The sequence below is a fragment of the Malaclemys terrapin genome, chromosome 4, assembly GCF_027887155.1.
Source record: "Malaclemys terrapin pileata isolate rMalTer1 chromosome 4, rMalTer1.hap1, whole genome shotgun sequence".
NCBI classification, from domain to species: Eukaryota; Metazoa; Chordata; order Testudines; family Emydidae; genus Malaclemys; species Malaclemys terrapin.
In genome coordinates, this window is record NC_071508.1 from 112,045,009 (window position 1) to 112,072,656 (window position 27,648).

General features: G+C 45.1%; 1 protein-coding gene and 2 long non-coding RNA genes across 4 annotated transcripts in view; 1 reads left to right on the plus strand and 2 right to left on the minus strand.

Annotated features, from left to right (window-relative positions):
- LOC128837185 (uncharacterized) lies at nucleotides 1–12,041 on the minus strand. Its single transcript, XR_008444914.1, has 5 exons — nucleotides 11,962–12,041; nucleotides 10,501–10,683; nucleotides 9,129–9,238; nucleotides 1,921–1,995; nucleotides 1–942 (listed from the first exon to the last, which is right to left on the minus strand). It is a non-coding gene; the product is annotated as an uncharacterized LOC128837185 (long non-coding RNA).
- ESRRB (estrogen related receptor beta) overlaps nucleotides 1–27,648 on the plus strand; it is a 159,614-nt gene that overhangs the window by 95,352 nt on the left and 36,614 nt on the right. For both annotated transcript variants that reach the window (XM_054028149.1, XM_054028150.1), the window contains 2 exons: nucleotides 11,923–12,332; nucleotides 21,739–21,855. In XM_054028149.1, coding sequence (XP_053884124.1) covers nucleotides 11,923–12,332; nucleotides 21,739–21,855 — 527 coding nt within the window. The remainder of the gene's footprint in view (nucleotides 1–11,922; nucleotides 12,333–21,738; nucleotides 21,856–27,648) is intronic.
- LOC128837183 (uncharacterized) lies at nucleotides 12,328–27,222 on the minus strand. Its single transcript, XR_008444913.1, has 5 exons — nucleotides 22,927–27,222; nucleotides 22,069–22,222; nucleotides 16,689–16,791; nucleotides 12,878–12,997; nucleotides 12,328–12,416 (listed from the first exon to the last, which is right to left on the minus strand). It is a non-coding gene; the product is annotated as an uncharacterized LOC128837183 (long non-coding RNA).

Here is a 27,648-nt window from a genome sequence, read left to right on the forward strand (position 1 = left end):
CAAGGTGGTTGCAACGTATTTATACAAAAGAAACCAGATCAATAGCAAAGAGAAAAGCAATAGAAAAATACTCCAGGTTAAACTCAAGAAGTCTGGGCTTTGTTACAATCTGGAGCTAAGTCCAGGTTTGGTGGAAGCCATCTAGCGCTTGAGAATTTTTCCCCCAAATCAGGGAAAATTCAGCAGCCTTCTGCTGTGAGCTGTTCTTTGTGTTTGAGCCCAAAACAGAAGTCTGATATTAGTGAATATACAAAAAAAATCCATGTGAACACAAACCCGTGCAGCCTGAAACCATGGGGATTTGCACTACTCTAGAGAAGAGGCACAAGAGACTCAGGAGAAATAGAAACTCAGACAGTCCAAAGGGAAGAGCTGCAAAGAGCCCTTAGAAAAGCATCTGTAGTCCAGGCCAAAAACACATAAACTAAATTAAGGTTGAGACTCTCTTGACCTTTAAAGCAACCTAAGCAAAGTGCTTGAGTTTAAAAATCCCCAAGCCCTACATGCTAGAAACTCAAGAACGTCACAGTTAAGATCCAACTTCCAATGCCATCTCTAACTTTGCCCTAAACCCTGCCCACTTACAGGCCAGAAACTCTTCCCTGCTGCCCTACAAAACTGAAGTTTGCCCTGCTGAATGCATGAATTCAAACAGGATGCTCTTTAGTTGTAGAATAGGTTAGCCCACACCTGCCCTTCCAGCCTATGCCAGCTATAGCCTCTTCTATATAATGGTAAAGTGTCCAGAGCAGATCCTGGTATCCTTGGGATTCAGACCTTGCACTGAAAAGGGCCACCAAGTTTGTCAGGAGGTGGTGCCCAGGTGATGATGTGCTGCCTTCTGCCAGTGCAACATGCAGGGTTCATAATGAGTGGTCAGAGGAACAGGGAAGACTTCAGGAGTATCTGCCCTTCAGATGACATTGTCATTTATTGACAGACCTGAAAGAATGGAGGGCATGTGGCAATTATGAGCTGTCCAAGGTGATAAGCTGTCAAACAGGCCTACACACATGGCAGCTTCCCTTTCACCTCCCTTACTTCACAACACCCCTTTGCATATGCAGCCCAAAAATTACATTTGCCATTGTTGTAGCCACATCACATTGCAAACTCTTTTCTGATCTGCTGCCAACTCTCTCCCCTTGGTCTCTCTCGCGTATTCTTCATAGACTGATAGATTCCAAGGCCAGAACGGACCATTACAATAATCTAGTCTGACCTCCTGTATAACACAGGCCATAGAACTTCCCCAAAATAATTCCCAGAGCAGATCTTTTAGAAAAACATCCAGTCTTGATTTTAAAATTGCCAGTGATGGAGAATCCACAATGACCCTTGATAAGTTGTTCCAGTGGTTAATTACTGTCCTGGTTAAAAATGTACACTTATTTCCAGTCTGAATTTGTTTAGCTTCAACTTCCAGCCATTGGATCATATGACGCCTTTCTCTGCTAGATTGAAAAGCCCATTATTAAATATTTTTCCCATGTAGGTACTTATAGACTATAATCAAGTCACCTCTTATCATTCTTTTTGTCAAACAACAGAGATTGAGCTCCTTGAGTCTATTACTATCATTCTCTTGGCTCTTCTCTGAACCCTCTCCAATTTATCAACATCCTTCCTGAATTGTGATTGCTGCTGGAATATTGTGTCCAGTTCTGGTGTCCGCAACAGTGCCAAATACAGAGGTAAAATAACCTTTCTACTCCTACTCAGTATTCGTCTGCTTATGCATTCAAGGATTGCATTAGCCCTTCTGGCCACAGCGTTGCACTGAGAGTGACTTTTTCAGAGTTTCAGCTTCCCGGGATAGAGTCCCCATCCTGTAAGTAGGGCCTACATACTTTGTTCTTAAAGTATACATTTCCATTTAGCCATGTTAAAATGCATATTGTTTGCTTGCACCCAGCTTACCAAGCGATCCAGATCACTCTGTATCACTGATGGGTCCTCTTCATAATTTACCACTCCAATTTTTGTGTCTGCAAACTTAATCAGAAGTGATTTTAGGTTCTCCTTCAGGTCATTGATAAAAATGTTAAATAGCATAGAGCCAAGAAGTGATCCCTGTGGGGTCCCACTGGAAACATATCTGCTTGATATGATTCCCCATTTACAATTATGTTTTGAAAACCTGTTAGCCATCTTTTAATCTATTTCATGGGTACCATATTAATTTTATATCGTTCTGGAATTTTGATCAAAATGTCATGTTGTACCAAGTCAAACCCCTTACAGAAGTCTATTATGTAATCACTATTACCTTTATCAACCAAATTTGTATTCTCATAAAAAAAATATCAAGTTAGTGCGAAAGAATCTATTTTCCATAAATCCAAGTGGATTGGCATTAATTATATTCTTGCATCTGGGTTTCTGACTACTTTTTCTCAAGTATAATTACTACACTTTTCTAAGCTGACTCTCATTTTGTTTTTTCTTGCTCATGTTAAATCTCTCTAGGTCTGTTTGGATTATTCCTCTGTCCTTATGAGCATTTTGCAACTCCTCCTAGACTAGCATCATTTGCAAATTTCACGAATGTTGTGGGATTTTTTTGGTTATAAATCTGTTAGACTCTGTTAACATAGCTTTGAAAAGCAACCACAACACCCTGAATTTTATCACTGTATATTAGCCACGTTTTTGCCTGAGAATTTCTTTACTTTCTATTAAGGTTGGAAAAAGTATTTATTTCCGATTTATATGCCTGGACAGACTTTGCTTCTGACTTCAGTGCAGTTTCTGTTTAGTTGGTGGTGCTTATGAGGCTTAAAAGTTTTGCAGCCTTTGCTGGTGGAGCTTAAAATTCCTGCGCTGCTGCAAATGTGCTTCTCAGCTGGGTCACAAGTTGATATCTCATGTGAGTTGAACAGAATTATAGTGGTGGCCTATTTGAGGCTTTACAAAAGTGGTAAATTCCACCAGCATAGCCATAGGCACATGGAAGTTAGATGCCCTTCTGGTATATTGCTTGCAGTGGTTACAAACTTTATGGCAGAGTTTAGGGATTAAAATATCAAGATTTCATACAGTTTAGAATCCAGATCCCATAGTGGGAACCAGTGAAAAGGCCCCTTTTTGACTCTTTGCACTGCCAGAATATCAAGAACAGAGAAAACTCTGCAAGTAGGTAGCAATTCTGACACCCCCACTTCAGAAACACCTGAGAGAATGTTCCTTCCACCAATTCTCCTACCCCCAGAAATGTCTGCAATTTCTTCTGGGAAACGGTTCAGTGTTTGTCCTTTTTAACCATGATTTAAATCTTGGTCTTGGAAATCTCGACCACTTTGGGTCAGTTTATACATGACTTGGGAACAAGACCCTGGTGAGAGGCCTGGCCTATAGGTCAGAACTTCCAACAACCAGGTCCTGCTCCCTTACAGGAAGTTGGAGTCTAGTATTAGGCTTGGGTGGTGAGATGCCACTGCCTCCTCACTGTTCGTTTGTCCATGTGGTGAAGACTCAGCCACTGGAGAAGTTGAGCAGAATTGTTTCCTGTAGCCTCCAAGCCCCGCCTTCTTGGTACTGTTGGCAGGAGGTGGAGAGTTGGGACCAGATTCTTGGTTCTGCTATGGCCACTTTCTGCTGCTCAGGTAGCAGAGAGTAGCTGGATTCTGGCCAAAAGTAGCCAACGGAAAATCCCTCTGGTGGACAGGAGCTCCCCTCTAACATGAAGCCAGCTATTGGGCCAGCTGTCTCACACTGGCATAGAGTTTGTGCCAGGGGTAGGGATGTGTCTTCGTTCCACTGATCCTCCACTGGCCTAAGTAAGAGTGTGTTACTGGAGATTAGAAAATGTTGGCCTTTTGCAGGAAGAAGTCTGGTATTCCACAGCTGTGTGTGCGGGGATGGGAATGGGGGTGGGGGAAAAGGGTGACTTCTTACAGACATCACCATGAATAACATGTCAAAAATTGGTATGGGAGCTTTAACTGCACATATCCTGAGTTTTTGCCATTTAGGTATTATTTTTGAACTAAAAAATTCTGTTAAGGGTGTGTTAAAGGGCAGTATTCACTACCTTAATGTTATAGAGAGAATACTTTGCCTTCTCTAGCACTGTCTGTCTAGCAGGCTTTCCAGCTCCTAACATTGCTCTTAAAAGTGTGTTGAGCCATTAGCAATCCAGCCATTTCAGGGAAGAGGGGGAGGATGAAAGGCAGGGGGAAAGCTAGAAGAGAACTGGGAGAACTCCTAACTCCCATTAACCTAACATCACTGCCTAGGAAGATAATGCAACCAATATTAATAGATGGAATCTGTAAGCTTCCAGAGCCCAGTTCTGCCCTCATCTAAACCTGTGCAGCTCCATCCAAAGTCAATGGGATTTGTGCACGCGAGTCTGAGGGCAGGATTGGGGGTATAGAGGCTAACAGCATCATGAGCAATAAACAACAACGGGTTTATGAAACAAGTTCAACAGACAATAGCTGTTCTTGATACAATTAGATAATTAGTGGGCAAAGGCAATACTGTGGATAGACTGTCTGACTTTACTCAGACATTTGACATGGAGCCATGCAAGATCTTATTAGGGAAATTAGATCAAATTGGTTTGGATGCAAATCCTGTGAAATGGATCGCAGACTGGCTGACAAGCTGTAAAGGGGGGGTGAGAGAAGTTCTTGATCATGCTAGGGCTGAAATGTTCAAAAGGTCCCGGAAGAGTATGTGAAAGGCATAAGTTGTTATATTCACAGACAGTCCCCAAGCTGGAAGGTCCTGGAAACAAGTACCAAGCAAGTGAGGAAGCTGTGTTAGAGGGGTTTGGGTAAAATGGATAGAAATTAGAAACATGAGGCTGAAAATGACAGAGGATGCCCTTGCAGCAGGGAGAATCCCCTGTGCTAATGGGAGCAAGATGGCTAAAGCTGTTATGTTCAAAAAGACCAGGGTGGGTTAGTGCAGAGGTTCTCAACCTTTTTCTTTCTGAGCCCCCCACCCAACATGCTATAAAAACTCCACGTTCAATCTGTGCCACAATAACTGCTGTTCTGCATATAAAAGCCAGGGCCAGTGTTAGGGCAAGCGGGGCAATTGCCTGAGGCCCCATGCCATAGGGGCCCCCATGAACTACATTACTCAGGCATCAGCTTCAGCCCCGGGTGGTGGGGCTCAGGGACCTGGGCTTCAGCCCCATACGGTGGGGCTTCAGCTTTTTGCCCTGGGCCCCAGCGAGTCTAATGCTGGCCCTGCTTGGCGGACCCCCTGAAACCTGCTCGAGGCCCCCTAGGGGGCTCCGGACTCCTGGTTGAGAACTACTGGGTTAGTGGTTACCAAGTGATAGCAGCCTACAATGTGATCCAATGGCTAGAAAAGCCAATGCTGTACTGCACGGCCAGGGAAGAGATAGTCCCTCTCCACAAAGCCCTGGCATGATTGCACTTGAAGTTCTGCACGCAAGTCTGGACACCTCGCTACAGGAAAGACAGGCAAATTGGAGAGAATCCAGAGAAGGGCAACAAAGATGCTAACGGGATTAGAGGAAATGACCTATGATTAGGAAAGGTGAAAAGAACGAAACGTTTAGAACCTCTAAGCTTGTTACATGGGCACAGAAATAGTAACGGAGCTTCCTGTGCCAGCTCGGAGGAGAATTGGATCAAGTCTCTCTCCTTTTACATTCCCAATAAGGTAACCAGAGTCAAGCAAATAGCTGCTGTTCACTTTGTGAACTTGCAGGACAGGTGGAAATGTTTTGCAATTATTTCTGCTGTTCAGAATGCTGTCAAGATGTGTTGACTTTCCCAAATTTTGCCTCATTTTGTGCATTTTGCTGCCATCACTTTGAGTCAGCTTAAAAATAACAAACATTCCTGGTCAAAAGGGGGATTTTTTGTTAGGAGTGTTCGTGGAAGGTCAGAATTTGTCAGGCTTTGCTCAGCTTCATGGGAGATGCAGAACAGTGCTAACCCTGGACTGTGATGGGATGCACAAATTGTTCCATAGAGCAAAAAAAAAAAAAAAAAAAAATAGGCTCAGTAATGAACAAAGATGTCCTGATTGCCAGTTCTGTTCCTCAATGGAACATGCAGCCTTTTACTCCAGGTCACTGATGCAAATCTGGTCTAGTCAGTAGTCACTAGTCATTACTTATTACCATATATTGGCTTGTCAGTGTCCCACGTGAAATGGATTGGGGAGGCCTCAGTCTAGATCCTAGAGGACTGGTGTCAATATCTCGAAAACCACTATCACAGATAGCACTATCTGGCCTCTATGTGGTCTCAGCACTGAGTCAGAGAACTGAACTGGGCCAAGGAGACTGAGTTCCCCTCACACTCCTCCAGCACAAGAAGGCAGCACATTGATGGGTCAGCATGTAGGGAAGCTCACCCTGCCTCTATTTGTGGCCTGCCTATGCTGGGGATAAACAGAAGCCTTCAGTCTCCAGGTTTGTCAGCCCTTAAAATACACATTTGACTATCAGGGATTATGATTTTGAGAAGTGGCTGCAAACTAGAGTCACCTCTGGGCTGGGTTACGATTGGCCCAGACATGGGCGTTCCTAGATGAAACCTCACTTAAAAGACATTTTTAATAAACGAAGACTCAGTATGGAAATAAAGTAGAAGATGTTTCTAAATGTTCCTGAATCTCATCCAGAGAGAGTGTATCTGGATTTTCTTGAACTATTATGGGGGAAGTCACACTAGTACTGTTCTCCCAACAGTCGCAACTCTATTCCTTCTAATAGGGGTTTCCTTTATATTTTTGAAAGTTACCGTTAGACTGTCTGTTGCGGCAGGGTGAGTATGTTTCCTAAATGATTCATGTGGAATGTGCTCTTCCTAGGATGGGGTAGCTACCAGCTCAGATACAATATCTGAGTATTCTCCATCTGTTTTGTCAGCCCTTGATGCTGTCTGTCTTCCTTTAGGGGTGTTTGGTGCCTGACCATGGAGTATGCTAGCCTGGTTGTATTTCATTTCTGTGTTTGGCTTATATTCTCCCAGACCCTTAATTTATCAGCTTTCAGTATCCTTTTCCCAAGTCATTGAAGGGTCCAATTTGTATTCCTGGGGGAATTCTGTGTGACTGCGTGTGCGTAGAATTCATGGCCTCCGCAGATTTCTTTGTTTCCCTGCAGAAAAATGACTTCTGACGGAGAAGCAAAGGGAAGCTGCAAAAGCGGTCACACATCCCTCCCTGCAGTGCAGGAAGGTCAGTTTGGGTGCCTGGAGCAGCCAGTAGAGACACAAATCACCACCAGGACGGGAGGTATGGGCAGTCATGCGTTTCAGAGACAGAAATACTCTGTCACTCTTGCTCGCTATTGCGGCATACTCGGCGTGGAGGGGCAGGGCTTTGGGGTGTTTCTGGGGAGGTAGGCATGTCCCTCTCAGGCAGAGCAGAATGTAGCAGCTTTCCTGGTTAGTGAATTATTCCCATTATTCTTAGTGAATTCCCCCAGGAGTATAAAACTGGTGTAAAAATTTTAAGGCTCCTTTACATTGCCAGAGTGGTCTAAAGGAGCCTTATTGTAAAGGACAGTGTGGCCTCATAAATACTTATGGTGCTTTAGAGTTTAGAACTGGTCTAAATTTTTGGACTGAAAAAATTTCCTATCAAAATGTGCTCCATGAACTGTTTGCTACTGATCTTTCTGGAGATGGTCAGTAGTCAATCGCTTGCTCTTCAGTTCCTATGATGTAACACTGAGCATATGGCTGCATACATTTGTTGACTAATAATTAGAAGTAAAGGGTCAATACTAGCTATGTTACTATTAGAGGGGATTTGTGGGATTTCCTCCAATGCTCCCCACTCCCATTCTTCATCCATTGGATTGTAGTTTAAATAAATTACCAAAATAATTGAAACCAGAGTGATTATACTGTGTTATTTTAACAAATAAAATATGCAGAATTTTGCAGACTTTTAAAATATTGTGCACAGAATTTTAAATTTTTTGGTGCAGAATTTTAAATTTTTTGGTGGAGAATTCCCCCAGCAGTAACTTTGCCTTCCTTTGTCTCCCCTTCCCCTTGAGCATGTGAATTACAGTCTTCTTAAAAGAAAGAGGCTGGGATTCTAATTCACCTGTTTGAATTTGGGAATGTGGCTCACATCCGTCTGATCTTTTTCGTAATCCCCAACATAGTGTGGGGGCCTTGCCTATATGCACAGCATGAGTCCCTCCATCCGGTGTTGTGACACAGCCTGTTCTCACCTGTGAGCTCCTTTGGGCAATAAAAGGCAATCAACATTGTTTTTTGGTGTCTCTGCCTTCCGTTGTGACCCTAACCCACTTTTCAGAAGTGGTGTGCCGAGTCCTCATTTATTCACTCTAATTTAAGATTTCACGTGCCAGTGATACATTTTAATGTTTTTAGAAGGTCTCTTTCTATAAGTCTATAATATATAACCAAACTATTGTTGTATGTAAAGTAAATAAGGTTTTTAAAATGTTTAAGAAGCTTCATTTAAAATTAAATTAAAATGCAGAGCCCCCCGGACTGGTGGCCAGGACCTGGGCAGTGTGAGTGCCTCTGAAAATCAGCTCGCATGCCGCTTTCGGTGTGGTCAGATAGAGTGAAGCCGGCAGCTTTCAGTAGTGTGACCACAGCTTTCGTCTTTAATATAGAGATGTGGCCATGGAGGCTAGAGGTGAGTCTCAACGTGAAAAGCTGTATTTTGACCAAAACAGACAGGCAGCTTTGCATGCTGAGATCTGTGGTTGCTGTAGCTGCCCCTCTCTACTAAAGATGAATGCAGCTGCAGTCAGCTACATGTTTGCAAACTATTGGTGGACCTTAGTCCATTGTAGCCCTCTGCTGGGCGAAGCTTGGGTTGTCCTTAACTTTTCAGATCTCGTCTCTGAGTGGGACCAATAGTTGGGCTCCTCTTTAATAACCCTGGCGCAGAGGAGCCCATCAGGCCAGGGATGGGAGATGCCTGCCCACACTCTTGAGGCCAGAAGTCTCAATAGGTAACAGAGTTGTTGGCAGATCTAGTTGTGGGGAGGTACAAGATCAAACATATTGGGCTAAACAGAGAGTAGAGGGGGGAAATTAGGAGAGACTTGGTTAGAATGAGGTTATGAGGATACAGGATCATAAAGCTGCGGCATCTCCAGTGTGTAGAAGCACATACACATTGGAATAAGTGCTCACCTACTCATGCATACTCTAATTTTGGTACATGAGAGAAGCTCTGTCCTGTCGTCTCTGATGGGTTTGCCCTTCTGACGGCATGATGGTGGTACATTTACCAGGTACATGGACTGAAATTAAAAACAGAATGATAAAATACCTAGATGATTAGGGCATGGCAACTAAAAATCAGTAGAGCTTCCACGAAGGAAAATCATGCGTCACCGATCAATTAGAATTCTTTGGGCATGTCAACAAATTAGTGCATACAGGACAACCAATTGCTATCATTTATTTGGATTTTCAAAAAGCATTTGACAAATTCCTTCACAAGAGGGGAAACTCAGTAGTCCTGGTGTGAGAAGTTAAGTACTAGTATGGATTAAAAAGTATCTAAGAGGCAGAAAACAAAGGGTAGGAATAACTGATTAATTTTCAACATGGCAAAGGAAGGTTAACAGTGGGGTGCCCGAAGGTTCATACTTGGGTTGTTAAATGCGGAGAGCAGTGAGTTGGCAAAATTTGCAGATAACACAAAGTTAGTTATTTAGATTATTCAAGACCAGAGAAGACTGTGATGAACTCCAGAGGGTCCTAACAAAGCTGGGTAAATGGGTAGCACAATGGCACATGAAATTAATCATTGACAAATGTAGGATGATGTACGTTGGAAGGAATCATTCAATTTTTCATACACGTTGATGGATGTAGGCATAGATCTTGCTGGGCATGAGTAAACTTGCACATAGCTTGATTTTGAGTGTAAGGTTAAACTGTAAACAAGGGAGTGATGGGCTATGTGCCAGAGATGGCATTTTGGGGCTATTTGAAATAAGTGGGAACACCCTGAACTGATCAGCTTGAAAGGTAAATAAGGTGAAGGACATAAAGCAATTGGTCCTTACACGATTTGCGTGATGGCCAAACCAATCAGATGAAGAAATATGGATGTTAGTAGCTAGGAAAAATATATATAAATTGTGTAGTGTGTGACATGATTTGGAATTGTTGTATCACTCTATTTCTAAACCCCTGTGTCTGGCCCTGGCCAGTGTGAGCATAGGGTACAAGCCTAAGTGATGAGGGGACTTGAACTGAGTTTTTGGATCTCAGAGAACTGAATGACATGTTCTCCCAGAACTGGACGAGGTGTTCTGGATAAGTTGAGTGGAAAAGGTCTCAGAGGGAATCCCAACAATGGGTTCTAAATTAACTGTAATAACTCAGAAAAAAGACTTAAGCATCATTGTGGACATCTCAATGAAAGTCTCTGCTCAGTATGTAGCAATGGTTTAAAAAAACCCAAACAATGGTAGAAGGTATAATAAATGGGATGAAAAATAACACTGAAAATATTATAATGTCTGTAAATGAATTTGAGATTCATCCTTACCTAGAACGCTGGGCTACACCTTCAGCTGGAGAATTAATTTCAATGTAGTTATGCTGATTTACATCAGCTGAGAATCTGGATCATTGAATTCAGTTCTGGTCACCCTCTCGAAAAACAAATATAGCAGAAATGGAGGAGGTTCAGAGATGGCTAATGAGACCTTTGAAAGGCCTGGAAAGACTTCTGTATGAAGAAAGATTGAAAAGATAGTGAGGAGATGAATTAGTGGGGAAATGACAAAGGTACACCAAGTAATGAATGACATAAAGAAGGTAGATCGGGCACTCCTCTTCACCCTCTCATAACACAAGATTAAAGGGTCTTTTAGTGAAATTGAAAGGCAGCAAATTTAATACTGATACAAGGAAATAATTTTTCACAAAGTGCACAATTAACCTGTGGAACTTACTGCCACAAGACATCATTGAGGCCAACAGTTTAGTGAGATTCAAAAAAAGATCAGATGTGTGTATTGCTAACGAAAATATCCATAGTTACTATAGATGAGGTTGTTTTGTTTGTTTGTTTCTAAAAAACCCTTAACAGTTGGGAAGGAATATAAACCTTTCTGCTTCAAGGAATAAGGCAATCCCTAACTGATGACAGTTTGGGCTAAACTTTGGCAATGGACAGATTAGTCCAGAAATGCCCACTTCAGGGTTTCTCACACTCTCCTCTGATGCATCTGGTACTGGCCCCTGTAAGAGACAGGACCCTGGACTAGATGGAGCACTAGTCTCATCTTGTATGGCAATTCCTGTGCAGCTTTCTCTCAGCAAAAAGTCCCTGTCATTAAACTGAGGAGAGATGAGGAAGTTGGAGGAGGCTTTTACAAACTGTTCTGTCGGCTTCTGAAGCCTCTCTTCTAGAGAGGATTCCCAAGTGTTTAAGAAAAAAAGAAAACAGTGGGCATAATAACCGATTTTACTTTAGTGCAAGGGAATTTACAAACAGAAGGAGTCCTCTCTTGTTCATGTCCTAGTATGGAATCTGCTAGTAAACTCTGTTTGTCTGGAGCAGTGGCCGGGAATCCCTGATTGAGGGATCCTGCACCTCGCCTGACACCACTAAAGACCTGCTCAGTTCATGATCTTCACCTGTCCTCCATGGTAGTGAACTCCTGCTCTGGATAGATTATGACCAGCTGGCACTGCTAACAACATAGCCGCTTCAACAGATTGTTCACTGAAATTTGGGACTGTCTGAAAAGGTGACCTACAAAAATTACCATGATACTTACCCATTGCTCAGGTTGGTGGAGAGTAGGGTGGCAGCTCTTAACAAATTGGACTGACGTCCTTTAGGAAGTCAAAGGGAGTGGGCTGAACTGGACCAAAGGTGGGAATGGGATGGACTTTGTGGTGACTGCACCCTGTCTGATATTTCTGTGGACTGATAATTTTCTGTGCTCTCTTCCTACAGGCTGCTTGGCAGAATGTCCACAGAGGAGCGGCATCTCACCTCTAGCTGCGGATCCTTCATTAAGACTGAGCCGTCCAGCCCATCTTCTGGCATTGATGCCATCAGCCATCATAGTCCCAGCGGCTCCTCTGACGCTAGTGGTGGCTACGGCATTGCCATGGGTGGCCACCCGAACGGCCTGGACTCGCCACCCATGTTCAACGGTGCAGGGATTGGTGGCGGATCCTGCCGTAAGCGCTACGACGACTGTGCCAGCGCTATCATGGAGGACTCGCCCACCAAGTGCGAGTACATGCTCAATGCCATCCCCAAGAGGCTGTGCCTGGTGTGCGGGGACATTGCATCTGGCTACCACTATGGCGTGGCCTCCTGCGAGGCATGCAAAGCCTTCTTCAAAAGAACAATTCAAGGTACAGTGTGGTGGGAGAGGGAGCTCACACATCCATGGGGGGCTGGGTTCCTGTGGTTGCAGAAGCTCTTGTACTCCTATGGCACTTTAAAGGAGAGAAGGAAAAACAACAAAAACACATATAATCTATCCTGTGCTCCCCAGCACAGCTCTGCCAAGCCTCCTCCACTCCTCCCCCGGATGTGAACCAAAGCCCTTATACTTTGTGAGTCTGGGAAGCTTTGCTAGGTTCCCAGCTGACAACAGCATCATCACATGTGGCAAAGCTGTTTTCAAACTGTTGCTGCAGGAAATGTAATTCCAGGGAGTTCTCCAGTTTTGCAGTGAAGAGACAGCACCCCTCCCCACTCCTGGAGTTACCCACTGATTTGTAGCTGGCAGGGGGGATAGGGTTTACTCTGGGAGCGTATTTGTTTGGCACAGGCTCATCTGGAGAGCAGAATCCCTGCCTGCTGAAGGCATCAGGATAGGGCTGGTGCCTTGTTAGTTATGTCATACACCTTGCGGGGAAAACAGTGCTCCAGGAAAAGAGATTTTCACACAAACCTGTCAATCCTGTTTGCATCCGTTCTGAAGCACTGTAAGCCTCATGGAGATGCTGTATAGTGTACGCAGATATGGAGACACGCTGATGCCCTTCCCTTCTCAGCAGCACAGCACATGGTTCTAAAGATTTAGATGGAGATTTTCAGACGCCTCGGGGGGTTGGACACCCCGATTTCTGTTTAGTCTCAGTCAGTTGCAAATTCCTTAAGTGGTTTTGAAAATTTCAGCCTCGACATTTCAGCGTAAACAGCAACGCATGCACCACAATCCCCAAATGTGTGCATGCATGGACACAGACACAAACATATGGCCAGATATACCTGCATGCATACCTGCATGTGCACACATATGTACACCTATTACATACCATGCACACACACACAAAGGTACGCAGAAGAATTGTACATACCTGCAAGACCAGGGGCGCATACCAACAACGGCACATGTGTATACAGGTACACAGATATACCATGCAAATATAGACAAATAAACACACACTTACAGGCAGGCTGCCATAAACACAGATACTTGCAGGTCCATTCATACACATGCACTAGTATAAGCACACATGCATAGACATACTGTGCATACATTCCCCCCACTCTCCAATTGAAAAGATGGACAGCATCATTCACCCTGCAATGGAAAGTGTATTGAATTAACCCCAAAGACACCTTTGACTCTGATTAAATTAATTAAATATGTATGTGGGAAGTACACTTGTTTTATTTGTACTCAGTGAGTGGTTCCCTCATACCTGATCACACCCCATTGCTGGGGATGCTGGAATCAGGACTAGACAGAGCAGTGCAAGGAACAATCCTCCATGGGTCTCTATGGATAGACTATTTCTGTCTCTGATCTCCCTGATTCCAGGCATCTCTCCTTACTGTTACATTCCCTGGAAATTAACACTCTCCATTGCCCCAGACTGACATGGTCCATTTCCCTCTGCCTGGCTTGTCCTCTCTCATTACACCATATAGAAAACATGTACCACTATGGAACGCCCAGATGTTCATATGCAATATTTCTGTGGCTTGTCATTGCAGAGTTTTCATGGGTTGAACATGAACTTTTACATCCACTCTCGCCTAGCAGCGTTGAGTGTTGTCCCTCTGTTGATCCATTCTTGGTATTACAGTTCTGAACATTTGGGCAACCAACGCTAAAGGAGGGACTCTGGGGGGAGGGCGTACCAGGGGATCTTTGTCTGGAAAGAGAGTAAAAGGTTAACTCTCTAGGGGAACAACACTGGGGAATCTCTGTAGCAGCAGAGAAGGCAGTCTTTACCTTACCCTAGTAAACTACCAGCCAAAATAGATCAGGAGAGATGGGGAAAGACCAGCAGCTGTGGAGAGTTTAGAAAGAATGAGAGAAAGTGAAGGGGAAAGAGACAGAGTAATCAGAGACTCCACCAGCCTGTGTAAGTTGTCAGCTGATTTCATCCTACAGCATAGAGACACCCCCTGAGTGCAGCAGCCTTGTTGGCTGTTCCCTAATTGTAACATGTAACAGATGGGGAGAAAGAATAAGTGGGGATTTCTCTCACCCTGTCATCAGCCCATCTCAGGCAGCTTCACGTCCCTCTCTCTATTGGCTGGCTTGGTAGTTAGGGCACAAAAATGCTCTTCCTCATCTGAGCTGCAGAGCTCGGTCTGATGCAGTCGAGACTGAGGCTTTTATTCCATCGTGGAGATGAGGGGCAGAAGCAGAGAAGGGGATCAGATAGGAAGCGGGGCCTGCTTGGGAGCTAGGACAATATGCAGATCACAGGATCAAAGAAGGCTTTGCTGTAGGACATGTTGAGCAAAAGGAGAATGAGCTCTCAAGTGTGACAGGGGGCAGTAGGAAGGAAGAGACAGAGGCTCTCTATATATCAGTAGCAACAGCCAACAGGCTTCCAAAAGCCTTATTCATCCTGCAGGTTTATTTCATTCACTAGATTTGATAACAAATGAGAGAATTTAAATCACCACCCAGGCTTCTTAATATACATGTGTGCGTGTGTCTGTGTGCACCCGTGTGATGTATTTGTGATGTGTGTTTTGGTCTAACCTATTACATTGCCTGCTAGCACAGGTCATCTTTTTTGTGGCTGTGATGTCAGAGAGAGGTGCTGTCTGATAGTTCAAGCACAGAATTGGGACTGGGGACGCGGCTAGCACGGTGATGTGTGTGGTATAAGACTCTAGGTAGACAGATACTGCAGGTAGATTCTGTACTCAGTTCTGACACTGACACCCTTATGGCCTTGGACAAATCACTTCACCTCTCTGTGATTTAGTTTCCCAATCTGCAAAATCAATGACTTCATTACAAGCATTTCTAACCTGTCTGCTTTACACACTTTACATGGGGAGCTAAAGTAGCAACATGCTACTGTGCTGTTTGTTCTCTGCATGGTGCTACATCCTGATTTCTGTGAACAGTGAGACCAAGTGCAGAATGTGGCCTCTGATTGCAAAGCGGAGCCTCATGCTGAGAGCACATGTCACTGATGCTCCCTAGCTGCACTGACTCCCTGTTGATTTCATAGTGGAGTTGAAAGCTGCAGACCCCTAAATGGTTTGGGACTGGATTACTTGTCATATCTTCTCTCCCTATATGATACTGCCATAGCTGTGATCAAACAAGATGCCCAAGCTGAAGATCCTTTGATTTAAAGGACTGGTAGAATGTTTTCTGTGAAAGCCTATCAGCTTTGGCGCTTACTTCCTTCTCCTAAACACATTGCAAAGTCCATTTCTTTCAGGCTTGGGAGGAATAGGAGGGACAAACTGGTTGCTATGTGGGGATCATGAGAGCTGGTCAGGAATTTTCCAGCTAATGATTTTTCCAGCAGAAAATGCACTTTCCACCGAAAACAAAATTGTGGGAAAATTTTTGATTTTATTTTCCACTGGGTAAAATCTAAATGAGATCTTTCATTTGAGGTAACAAAATATTAAACTGAACTTCCCAATAGGGTGACCAGACAGCAAGTGTGAAAAATCGGGACGGGGGTGGGGGGTAATAGGAGCCTATGTAAGAAAAAGACCCAAAAATCGGGACTGTCCCTATAAAATCGGGACATCTGGTCACCCTACTTCCCAATCAGTATATTGCCATATAGGAGTTGTAGTTCAGGCCCCCATCCTCTCATGTGAGTTGGGCTCTACATGTCCGGTAATGCAATGCAGATTTCCCTCTGGCTGAGTGAGGTGCATCATGGGAGTAACATGACTGTGGGTGCACTGTGGGAGATGTAGTCCAGCCACATAACCTGGCACATAAGGGGAGAATGGGGGTATTAGGCTCCCAGGCTACAGCTTGCATGACGCAGTGTGCCAGTGTTAGAATATGCAATTTATTATTGATCAGATTCAAAGTCTTTTGGGTAAGTTCAATAAACTGAAATTAAACATTTTGATTTTGCGAATGTTGAAACATTTTGTTTTGATATTTCACAACTGGAATTTTTCAGAATTTCCATTCTGCAAAAATGTTGACTTTTTCATCCTGGTTAAATGAAATTCTTGGTTAACCAAAGTGCTATTGCACAGAATCTGCTTTCTCAAAATCTCATTGTCTCAAAGGTTACACCCACGCACACTTTGGTGCTTGCCAAAAATTTCAAAAATAGGCTCTAACGTTGGGCTCCTGAATCCATATTTAGACACCTAAATAAATGGCAGCTGGGAACTGTAAAGTGCTCACCAGTTTTGAAAAAGAGGTCACAGAAATATGAATTTTGGAGCCTAATTTCAGGCACCTATTTTTGAAAATCATAGTCACAGCGGATATTCCCCTCAGACACACAAACACTCACCTTACTTGAATATGGCTGAAGGGATTTCCCTCATATTTTCACAAAATATTTGCACTTGGGCTGGGAGCAGAATATAAAGTTTCAATCCAAACAAGGAATGTATCTGTAAATGATGCATATGTAAAAGCAGTGGGTTAGCATGGAATCAACTCTGCAAACTGTTACTTACACATAGTATCAGCGTTAATGTAAATCTGCGTGAGTTACTGGGAAAGAGAGCACTGCTGAATGAGAGCTTTACTGGTACAGGGTGCTGCTGTATCATTTCCAGGTTCTTTTTGTGGTGGACAACCTTGATTGGTCCTGCTTTGAGCAGGGGGTTGGATTAGATGACCTCCTGAGGTCCCTTCCAACCCTGGTATTCTATGATTCTGTGATCCAAGTGAACAAGTTCAGGAACCAAACTGGAACCCGATATAAAAAGTAACTAAGTAAAACACTGATGGAAACTGGAATGACAGTGTCATCTGACTTGGTTACTTGTTGAATAGTCCAGTTTTCTTCCCACCGAACTGTCCAAATTTTGGGAAATCTGGGAGTGTAGCCTGTATGGCTTTGTGCAGTCCTGATCATAAAGAGCTGCTAAAGTGTAGATGCAGTATTCTGCATATGAAGTGTTGCTCTTTGATTGAACAAAATAATTTGTCTGCTAAAGTAATCTCTTATATTTAGGCCATTTTGAAGCTATTTCTGATAAAAGAAAGAAAATGAGAGGAAACTTCTCTAATGTTATGAGAAACGGAATAAAGGAAGAACAAGCGTTGTGATCCGAAATGGACGTGAGACCAATCCTGATGGGAAATCCTGCTTCCCACTTCCCATGCTCTAGGGGACCGAGGAGTGGCATCATGCCACCCTAGCGAGTCTATGGCAGAGCCAGGAACTGAACCAAAGAGTCCTGCTCTAATCACTAAACAACACTGCCTCTCCTGCCTTTTAGTTTCATAAGTAATTTCTGATGTAAATAACATGCAGATCTGTTTGGATCAGAGGTAAATACTGTTCTAAAGTGAGGAAAGCCCCTGTAATGAGAGACTCTTCAGAACACAGTTTCTTGGGAGCTTAGGTTAACCCATCTTCTACTCTTCCCTTCTGGCTCATATAATATTAAACACACATGGGGCGCACACACTCACCACAAATTCAAACACATGCAGATACAGACTCACATGCAGGAACAAACACGCACCCCTGCAGCTGCTCATTGACACGCACAGCCTCCTCCGCTGGCTGTCGCAGAGAATCAAGTTCTTTTAGCCTTTCTTCCCCAGAGCACCCAGTCTGTGGTGACTGAGCTGGCAGCGTGACCGCAAGCCAGCGGGAGGCTGCCGGAATTCCGATGAGTTAATCTCATCACTTTATCACAGGGCACTTACAGAAATTACAAGCCAGCGTGAGCAGCTCAGTTGTGCTGGCAGCCAGCCGCAGGACCCATAAAAGAAATTGAGAGGAAAAAAAAAAAGTCCAAGAACTTTGCTAAAGTTTTGAAGACAGTAGCTTTTCTTGGATGAGTTTTGCTTGGCTAACACTGACTGTGTCTTTCTCTCCTCTGTGGTGTCCTCCTCGCTTCCCCCCAAAATGAAGAGCCATTTTAGGCAAAGGTATCTTCCCTGCACTTTGTCCTGTTTACAGCAGAGAACACATTTGGGCCAAGTGACATCTGGTGTAATTCCACAGAAGTAAATGGAGTTTTACACTGGGGTGAACTGGCATGAAAGAGACATATTGAGTCTGATTCTCCAGGGGCTTGCATGCTTGCACTTGTGCAAAGTGGATATAAAATGCTGTCCTGGCTTAATACTTTGCAATGGTGTAAATTATGATGCAAGGTGTGCGGCAGGGAAGAAAGGGGCACAGAAGCATGGATAGAATTAAAAGAGAAGCCAGGAAATGAAGGATCCGCTATGCAAGGGACTACTGCATTCCCATCCTTAAGGGTCGGTCTGAGAGATGAGCACCCTCCTTTTGCCCTGCGGTGGCTGTTGTACTGACTGTGGGGAGCCACTGGCTCTTGCATACAGACTGTACATTTACAAACTAGTAGTACTCCCTCTGACAGTGTCGGAGCTTTCTCGGGGTATCTTCATGGGACAATCCCAGTTTCTTATATGACAATTGGCTCCTCAAATTGGGGGTGATGTGAAGTGGTGGAACCTTTGCCTTAACCTTAACCTTTGCCTTAATCTATCTGTGATGACCTTGAGCTGCAATGTGATGAGCCCTGGCCATCCACTGATGCAAAGTTTTGATGTAAGGACTCACAAACTTCATAGCAGCATAGTGCAGTGTTGCTGCCTCATGAGGTGACTGCTGAAATCCCATAACACTATGGTGCTGTGGGCCTTTTAGCAGGAGGTGGGGCCTCATTTGGGAGGGCTGGGGTTTTGCTTGTGAAAGAGAGGCTTGGAAACAGGAAGACAGGAAACCCCCTGAAAGAATGAATCTACCATGTTCTTCTCCTTTGGGGTGTTACTGCTCCATCTCCTCACACATGGGACACAGCGTCTGTGCAGCCCTGAGGGCAGGGACTCTGCACTCTCCGGTCTGTGGCTTACTGGATGTACAGGAAAAGAAGTGGGAGTTCATTTATTACCTTGGGACCAAGCCTGAATCTCAATTTCCAGCTTTCAGAGATTTGATACTTAGCTGGCTATTGAAATTCAGGTGCTGTACAATGCTGAGGTATAGACTGAATGGAAGTGGCTTGTGCAGCTCTCTCCATTTCCGCACAGCGTCTGTGTCTCGGATCCAACTGTGTGATGGCAGTGCCGCAAACACGCAGACGGGCGATGGCTGAGAATTTAACAGTGATGCTGGAGATCACTGTCAGGGTGCAGGGCTTACAAGACAAGAATCTGAAGGTGAAAGCTCTACATACTGCATGCAGACATCAAGTCTTTGTACCTTTGGGGCTTACAGTGTTCCTGGCCCCATGTCACCAGTGTGGGGCTGAAATTCTCTCACATAACATTGTGAGATAAACAGCTGGTGAATCCTTCAGTTTGAATTTCCCTTCCATGCCCATTTTTAGCCCTCTTCAACTCAGATTTTCAATGGGCTTTACATGGGGTTGGTTTAACTAAACTTCACCCCTCACCCCAGACCCATACAATAGGTGGGTATTAGAGCATCCCCACTACTACACAAGTCCACTGCAAAACCAGAAACAGAACCCAGGAGTCCTAACTCCCAGACTTCTGCTCCAACCCCACTAAATCAAACTCTCCCTCCCTGATGTGGTTATAGAATCCAGGAGTCCTGACTCCCTCTCTCCTCTGCTCTAACACTAAATGAGTACTCCTTCCCAGGGCTACCAATGGAACCCAGGAGTCCTAAATCTCAATTTCCACTCTAGCCCACCAGAACAAACTCCCCCCACAAAACTGAGTATAGAATCTGGGAGTCCTGACGCAAAGCTGCCTGCCTTCCTTAAATACATTATTGTTGTTGATGTATCACTATCAAGATTGCTTAGATTTCCAACCCCTTCTCTTCACCCCTTATACTGAACAATGCTGACCAGAAGTATCTTCTGAAGAATGGTTGGCAGGAGGTGAGACAGCCCCGTTTGTTACTGTCTTTAACAGTAGGGTTAAAAAAATTGTTCTGCGATGCTGTGACCTGGCATTACGACACTTACATCCTCATGTCAGGTCATTGTACCCGCGTCTGAGGTTGTGTTCTTGCTTCATGATAGTGTGCTATGTGGCCAGAAATAAATTTGGGATGCTTTCTTTGCCCTTGGGTCTTGCAAGTGGTGAACCAGACCCCTGGCAGCTGGAGGGGGAGGTGACCTAAAAGAGGACTGTGAGAGGTGCACCTGGAAACACGGGGGCTCTGTGTGCTGAGCTCAGGGGCTAGAGGTAGGAACAGATGGGGTCACTATCCCTTAAATGCAGTAGGAAGTCTCCATCCCTCTTTGGAGCAGAGTCCTCAGGAGAGGTCCCTGTTTATAACAAAACCAGGTTCTGTTTTCATTAAGAAACCAGAGTCTTTGGCCAGGTTTGCTGAGGGCCATGCACCTTTTGCCAAGTCCAGTGTCCAAGTTTCAGGAGATATGCATTCAGTTTATAGTTTCCAGGGGAAAACATGGGAAATGTTTCTCCTTGTGATTTTGACCAAAACCAGGAAAAAAATCAGTATTTTTGGATGAATTTGACTTTGTGTTTGGGGTTCATTTGAACTCCAAATAAATTCAAAGACAAGATCAGAAGACATCAGTGGCACATCAAGTGAAACCAGAAAGGTTTGCATTATCCTTCCCTTAACCAAACCCGGGGTATTCCACAGGAATGTCCTACTCCAGACCGAGCACTTCCCTGCCCCTGCTATCCCATTGTAATGTGCCAGATCATAAGCCCTTAGAGTCAGAGTGTGTGAGACAGTGAAGAAAAAAGTCCCTTCTCCAGCTCCCTGCTCCCCAGAAACAAAAGGTGGGAAAGATCAGCAAGAGTCCCAAAGCCCTGAAGGAAACACAATAATCACAATGAGCAGGGGGTTGGACTAGGTGACCTCCTGCGGTCCCTTCCAACCCTGATATTCTATGATTCCATGATCACAGGAAAGGCTGAGACTAGGGCAGCAAATGGAACACTCCCCATGGGTTGGCTTCTGGGGACACGTTATAACAGTAAGGGATATGTGCCAATAATAATGCCAGGTGCATTGATTAGACTGGTAAGCAGTGCATCTAAGAGACGCTACATGGCTGAAGGCCCAGCACCCCCCAGCTGGGCTTCTACTCTAATTCCACCTCCAAGTATGGCTTTTTATTTAATGTTTTCATTTTGCTTTTCTAACAAAGGAGCCCAGCCTGTGTGGTTACCCCAAACATTTTCACAGATGGAGTCGTCATCAACCAGTCACAGTCCCCTAGTGTGTGAGTGAATGAATGAATGAATGAATGGACAGCACGCATGTGGGTGGTGCAGGGGGCATAATGGGTATTATCCAGTGCAGGCAGGAGGCATTGTAATCTGGCCATGATAGTGAATCCTGCTGTTAGAGGGAACAAGGCCTCTTGAGTGACCTTCTCTGTGTTTGATTGCAGGGAACATTGAATACAGCTGCCCAGCCACCAACGAGTGTGAGATCACGAAACGGAGGCGCAAGTCCTGTCAGGCCTGTCGCTTCATGAAATGCCTCAAAGTGGGGATGCTGAAAGAAGGTAAGAGAACGGGTACCGGGGTCTCGGGACCTCTCACTGCCTCTGAACCTGGGCCAGGCCTTGTAGCAGCCTCCAGACTGACTGCACGGGGGCCTCCCTGGCTTTCCCAAGGTGCAGCCATTACAAAGAACTCAGGAAGGACAACGATCTGTTTCTGCTAACTGGGAAGATGTGGCTCTTTGAGGGCTTGTTTCAGGGCATGTCTACGCTTACCTCAGGAGCGATCGATCCAGCGGGGGTCGATACATCGTGTCTAGTGAAGACGCGATAAATGGACCGCCGAGCGCTCTCCCGTTGAGTCTGGTACTCCACTGGAGTGAGAGGCGCAGGCAGAGTTCATGGGGGAGCGTCAGCAGTTGGCCTGCCACTGTGAAGACACCCTGGTAAGTAGATCTAAGTACGTAACTTAGATCAACACCCCCCACCACCACCCATCCCCGCCCCAGTGTAGACCAGGCCTCGGTCTCCAAAGGGCAGGGTCCTTATGTTATATTTTGTATGGAGCTGCAAATCTGACAATCAGTGAGAACCTGACCCATGATAGTGTACGTTCCCCTTTCTAAAGGAACCCCAGATGGGGGCATACCCCTCCCTCCTCCGATGACTCGGCTGAGTAACTGTACTAATACCTGTACAACTAGAGGGAAGAGGGAATTATTGCTGTTAATAATGAACAGGTTGGGTTGTTTGTAGGAGAGGGTGCAGTTGGCATGAAGACCTGTCACAGAGTGCAGGGAGGGTCTGACAGCTATTCCATCCTGAGGGGAGGCTTTAAGAAAGTGGTGGGGAAGAGACCTTTGTCCCTGAGCAGGTGGGTCCCTCTCCCCCACATGCTCAGCCTGTCTCTCCTCTCTCAGCCTATTGATCTGCGCAGTGTTCTCTGAGCAGCACTTGGCTTCTTTCTTGTGGTGCGCTTTCCCCTCATCCTTGTCTGTTCAAGGTGAGCCACTGGGAATTCAGTGGCAATTAAACACATTCTTATGGATTGACTTTAAAGCTTCATTTCCCCAAGTTCCCTCTGGGAGAGGAAGGGAGGAGAGGCACTGCTTGTAACTCTCTGCATTGCTGTACCTGACAAAGCACAGCGGCTTCAGCCTATCCCCAGTGAACAACAGCCAGCAGTCGTCTGTGCAGGTCCAGCACGCTTGAGCCAAGGATGCCAGCACTTCACACTGCTCACTTCCAGCCACACCATCTTATGAGCCAGTGATGAATTGTAAGCTCTTGCCAGGAGGGTGTGTTGCTTTGTTGTAGGGTGCTGCTGCTCATCTCTTGGGAGACAGGCTGATGGCAGCCAGTGCTGTTAGGAATGTAGATTAGATTTTAAACCCTTGCCTGTTCTTTGATGGATGTGTAATGTCTGGGGCTAGATGTCTTCCTACCATAGCTCTCCAGTGACTGACTTTGTGAGGGTGTGACCAATGTACTGTCTGACCCTCCATGGCCTTGCCTTAGAAAGTGATGCAGTCTGAAGGATACATCAGTCTGTTTCTAAGAGGGATGCACCTACTTTTGGGGTAGGGGTTGACCCCCTTGATACCTGGTCCTCTGCATTCAGTATTGCAGAGAATGAAGTATCTTCTTGTGCTATTTCATGTTATTGACACTTATTTGCTGTTGTGTCTTATACTACCGAATAGCTTTAGTGGCAGAGTTCCTTACTGTTGTTCTTATAGGGACTGGCACTGCATCATGAAAATCAATGGGAGTTTTGCTACTGACATCAGTGGATCTATGACTGGACCTGTAATATTTTAGATATGTAATATAAAGGTAGCTCAACTGTATTATAATATATGTGCATATAATACTCTACACCAGGGAGGAGGCAACTGGTTGAGTGATCTGAAAACAGATCTGGTATCCAGGATTCCTGGTTTCTACTCCTGGTTTTGACACAGACTTGCTGGGAGAGTTAAGACATGCTTTTCCACTCAGTTCTTCAATTTCCCCATCTGTAAAATAAGGATCATACTGACCTGGTTTGCAGGGGGATTCTGTGGATTGATTAGTTAACTTACGTAAAGTCCTGTGGAAATACAATGTATTATTATATAGAATTCAATCAATACACATTTTTAAAAGCAAAATCCAAAAAGAGAGAAAAATGGTTTTAGGGTACGTGACCTCCACAGAGTCAGGAGTTTCTGGAAAGAGGAAATCCATAATTGTTTGACTTTCTGCTCAAAAATGCAGAATTGACAGAGGATTTAGATTATAAAAGGTTCATTGGTCTTTCCGATCTCTGATTTCCGTGATTCTATTAGATCATCCACTCCATCTCCCAGCCAGTGCAGGATTGTTTCCTTCTGTACATTTTCTAGTGCTTTGTCCAGTCTAGTTTTTCAAGTCCCAAGTAGCAGGGTTTCCCTGGAGAGATTGCTCTGATTTCTTGAAGAGCTCACTGTGAAGAAGTGTATCTGGATACTCACACTAAGTTTCCTTCCTTTTAATGATTTCATCTAATTATTCCTAGTTCTCCCCACTCCCTTATATCACACCAAGTAATGCCCCCTCTCTCTTCTTGGTGTTTACCCCTTTCAAAAGATTGTTAACACATTTCTCCCCCCCCTGCTGCCAGGAAACGAGGTGGGCACTAGAGACTGCAGATAGTCTAATGGTTAAAGCAAAAGGCCAGGGAGTCAGGACCCTGGTTCTAGTCTCCAATGGCCGTGGGCCTATTATTTGGTTCAGTGTAAAGACACTGACCATCCTCACTGGAGAGGTGGGAGACTGCATTGGTTAATATTTAGTTCAGGTGCTTTGAGATCTTTGAGCAGCAGGTTCTATAGAGGGGGAAAGTATTATTTTTAATTAATTGTATTACATATTTATACCTTCCTGCCTGCTCAGCACTTGGGTTAAGCCAGAGGGGATGTCTGGGGACAATATGTAGAGGTGACATGAAGAAAGCTGGTAATAATTCTGAGTCTGCTTCTGTTGGGATCCATGGCATGATTTGCATTGGAGCAGGCTCAGACCACAGTTGGTATGTGTGGGCATGAGCAGGAGTACACATGCTCCCCCCTGCATCAGGTGAAGATGAAATGATCCAGTAGGATGCATTGCTATGACTGTGCCCCTTTAAGACACAGCAAGACTATCCCTGGGATGAACACAGCAGTGTGGGTTTGTTATGGCAGAAAGTGAATGAGAAACAGGCAGGAAGGGAGTCGAGTGAGAGATCAATAGGTTTCTCAGATATCCCCAGGCCACTTTCTTTAAGAGAGCCTTGATCAATGGGCTGCAACCAGGGAGTTGCACAGGCACCGGAGCTTTGACATCTCAAGTTCTCCCAGCGTGATGCGGCAGAGCATGGGAGACTTGCTAGGGAGAATACAACCTGTGCAGAACATGGTGCAGAAAGCTCTCTGTGCAGAGCACATCTGGCTCCTATACCTAAAGCATCTGCTTTTTATGGCTTTCTTGCCTGTGAATCTCACTCTCTTTCCATCTGGAGCTTACCCCAGTTAGTACTAATTGGCCCTCTTGTTGTCAGTCTCAGTAGAGAAGCCAAGGCTGCGTGGACCTGAAATTCTACCTAACTGCCAGAGCTGGTGCCTCTAGAGAAAGGCATGTAACCTGGGAAATCTGTGCTACTTGTGCCGTACTGTTCGGTGTCCCTACCTGAATGACTTCAGGTGACAGTGGTTGAGAACCGTTCACCATCTCCATCTTGCACCCCTGTGCAGGGCCGGGCACAATCCTGGTCCATGTGTTCCTACTGTGCAAAGACTGGGGAATCTAGAGCAAACTGTTACAGATTCCGGTGTACCCCACGCACAGGACAGTGGAACTGGGCCTGTAAAGGGAGAGCATATGCTGCTGCTTGCAAAAGAGGGGGGATGTTCAGGACTGTGCGCCCCCACCAGCATTGTCTGTCTCAGACACACAATCGCTGGAATGTAGCTCCTCCTTATCCCACTCCAACACAGGCAGTGGTTACAGCACAGTCTTGCCCTAAGTGCTTATACTTTGCTACCTTCTGATCATGGATTTGTGGATCTCTGGAGTGCTGCAGATGTGACTCTTCTAATCCCTGTCTGTGCCGTATCAGCTATGGGGAGAATAAGCCTTTGCTACTCATCCCTCAGTCAGCTGTTGTGTTTCTCTTTTCTAATAGTTTTTCAGTCATGCTCACAGTTTCTTTGTCTAAAAGTGGAGGAGAGGGATGTAATTTCAGACAATGTTCATGTAAATGGGTTCAGAGAAAGGGGGATTGGTTCCAGATGGAAGCTGATTGGATAAGATCTCCCAGCCCAACTTCTCCATCTTTCTGATACTGCACTGAGGTCATAATCCTATGTTTGTTACCTCATAGGGTATGGAAATGACTGTGGTGTCAGTTTTCCCTGAAGGAGCCAACAGGAGAAGAGGGTGCCAATCCTTTGTTTAAACATAAATAGCGTGAGCAGCTATGAGACATGGGAAGGGGGATGATGTATGGCCAGTGAGAAGCAGCTGGATGTTAAGTTCCCCCTGGGAAAATCCCTTGTTGAGGGGAAAGGGAGTGGGAGGAAGCCTGTTTGCTGGGATCACTGGAAGCCTCAACCACAGACAAGTGAGCAAAGCGAAGAAGGAGAGGCGCTAGATGTTGCCAGAAGTATTGAGGGCACAACAAAGACACCCTCCAGCCCCACACTAGGCGAGCTCACGGCAGCTTTTTGAGCAGAGTGGCCCTAGGAGTTCTCTGACACAAGCCTTTCCTTCCTCCTTGTGTGGGCATTCAGCCCTTTGTGATATCCTGCTGAGACCTTTCCCCACAGGGAATCCTTGCATAAACAGCAGGTGGCTGCCACTGCTCACAGTTTTGTGTTGGTGCCTCTTATTCCCATTGCAGCTTGGCACACTCCTGGCAGGCTACCAAGGCTCAGCCCAGTCAGTCACTTTTCGCTTTGAAAGAGAAACTGTTTAATCTTCCAAAGGCTCCGTCCTTTCAGTGCCTGCTCCCTCGATGCTGTTTTTAGCTCCACTGCATTTCTGCAGCAGCATTTCACACATCTAATAGGAGCCAGAGCAACTCAGAAGGGAAAAATGCTCTGAAGTCAGGAGTGCCAGATCCCCTCACAAAGCACATGTGTGGGGTGGGGGAAAGAGGAGGGGTCACCAAAAGTGCACAGCCCTCTAATAATCCTGCCATGCTTTGCTGGCTGGCCGGCTGGCCATGGAGAGCACATCCTGCATTCTTGCTGTTTTCTTTCTCAACTGAAGCAGTAAGAATGTGTGTTATGTTGCTAAGACTTAGCCATCTCCTGCTCCCTGAAAGCAGTGTGCTGAGACTCATCTCTTTTGAGTCCCCACTCGCTGTAAGGACGGGGAGCAAGTCTTTGAAATAAGCTAGTGGCCTCCACCCAGTTCCTCGGGGACTGGTAAAAACTGTCATTACAGTTGGTACTAACTGGCTCTTACACTGGCACTCTCAGCAAAGAAGCCAAATATTGATTGAGCGATGGAGCCAGGAGCCCCTCTCACTCTAGAGATGGTCCCGGAAGACCACGGGTGGGGATTAGCACTAACACTGCTCATGCTGTACCCATTATTCTGTGGATAAACAGAGGCGCTTTGCTCTCAGCAGATGTTAATTACACACATTTTGCCAGCCTCAAATTTGCTAAAAACACAGCTTGTAAAGGACTGAGAGTAAGTTACTCAGGAGGGGCAGTTTCTGAAGCTGCTAGTTCAGGAAAAATGATTCCATAAAAGGATCTGAAATCTGTTCAAACTAAACCTGGTACTCTGGGGAATTGCAGATTGGTACTAGGATGAGGTTTGTCAGATGCCCCTTCTGATCTG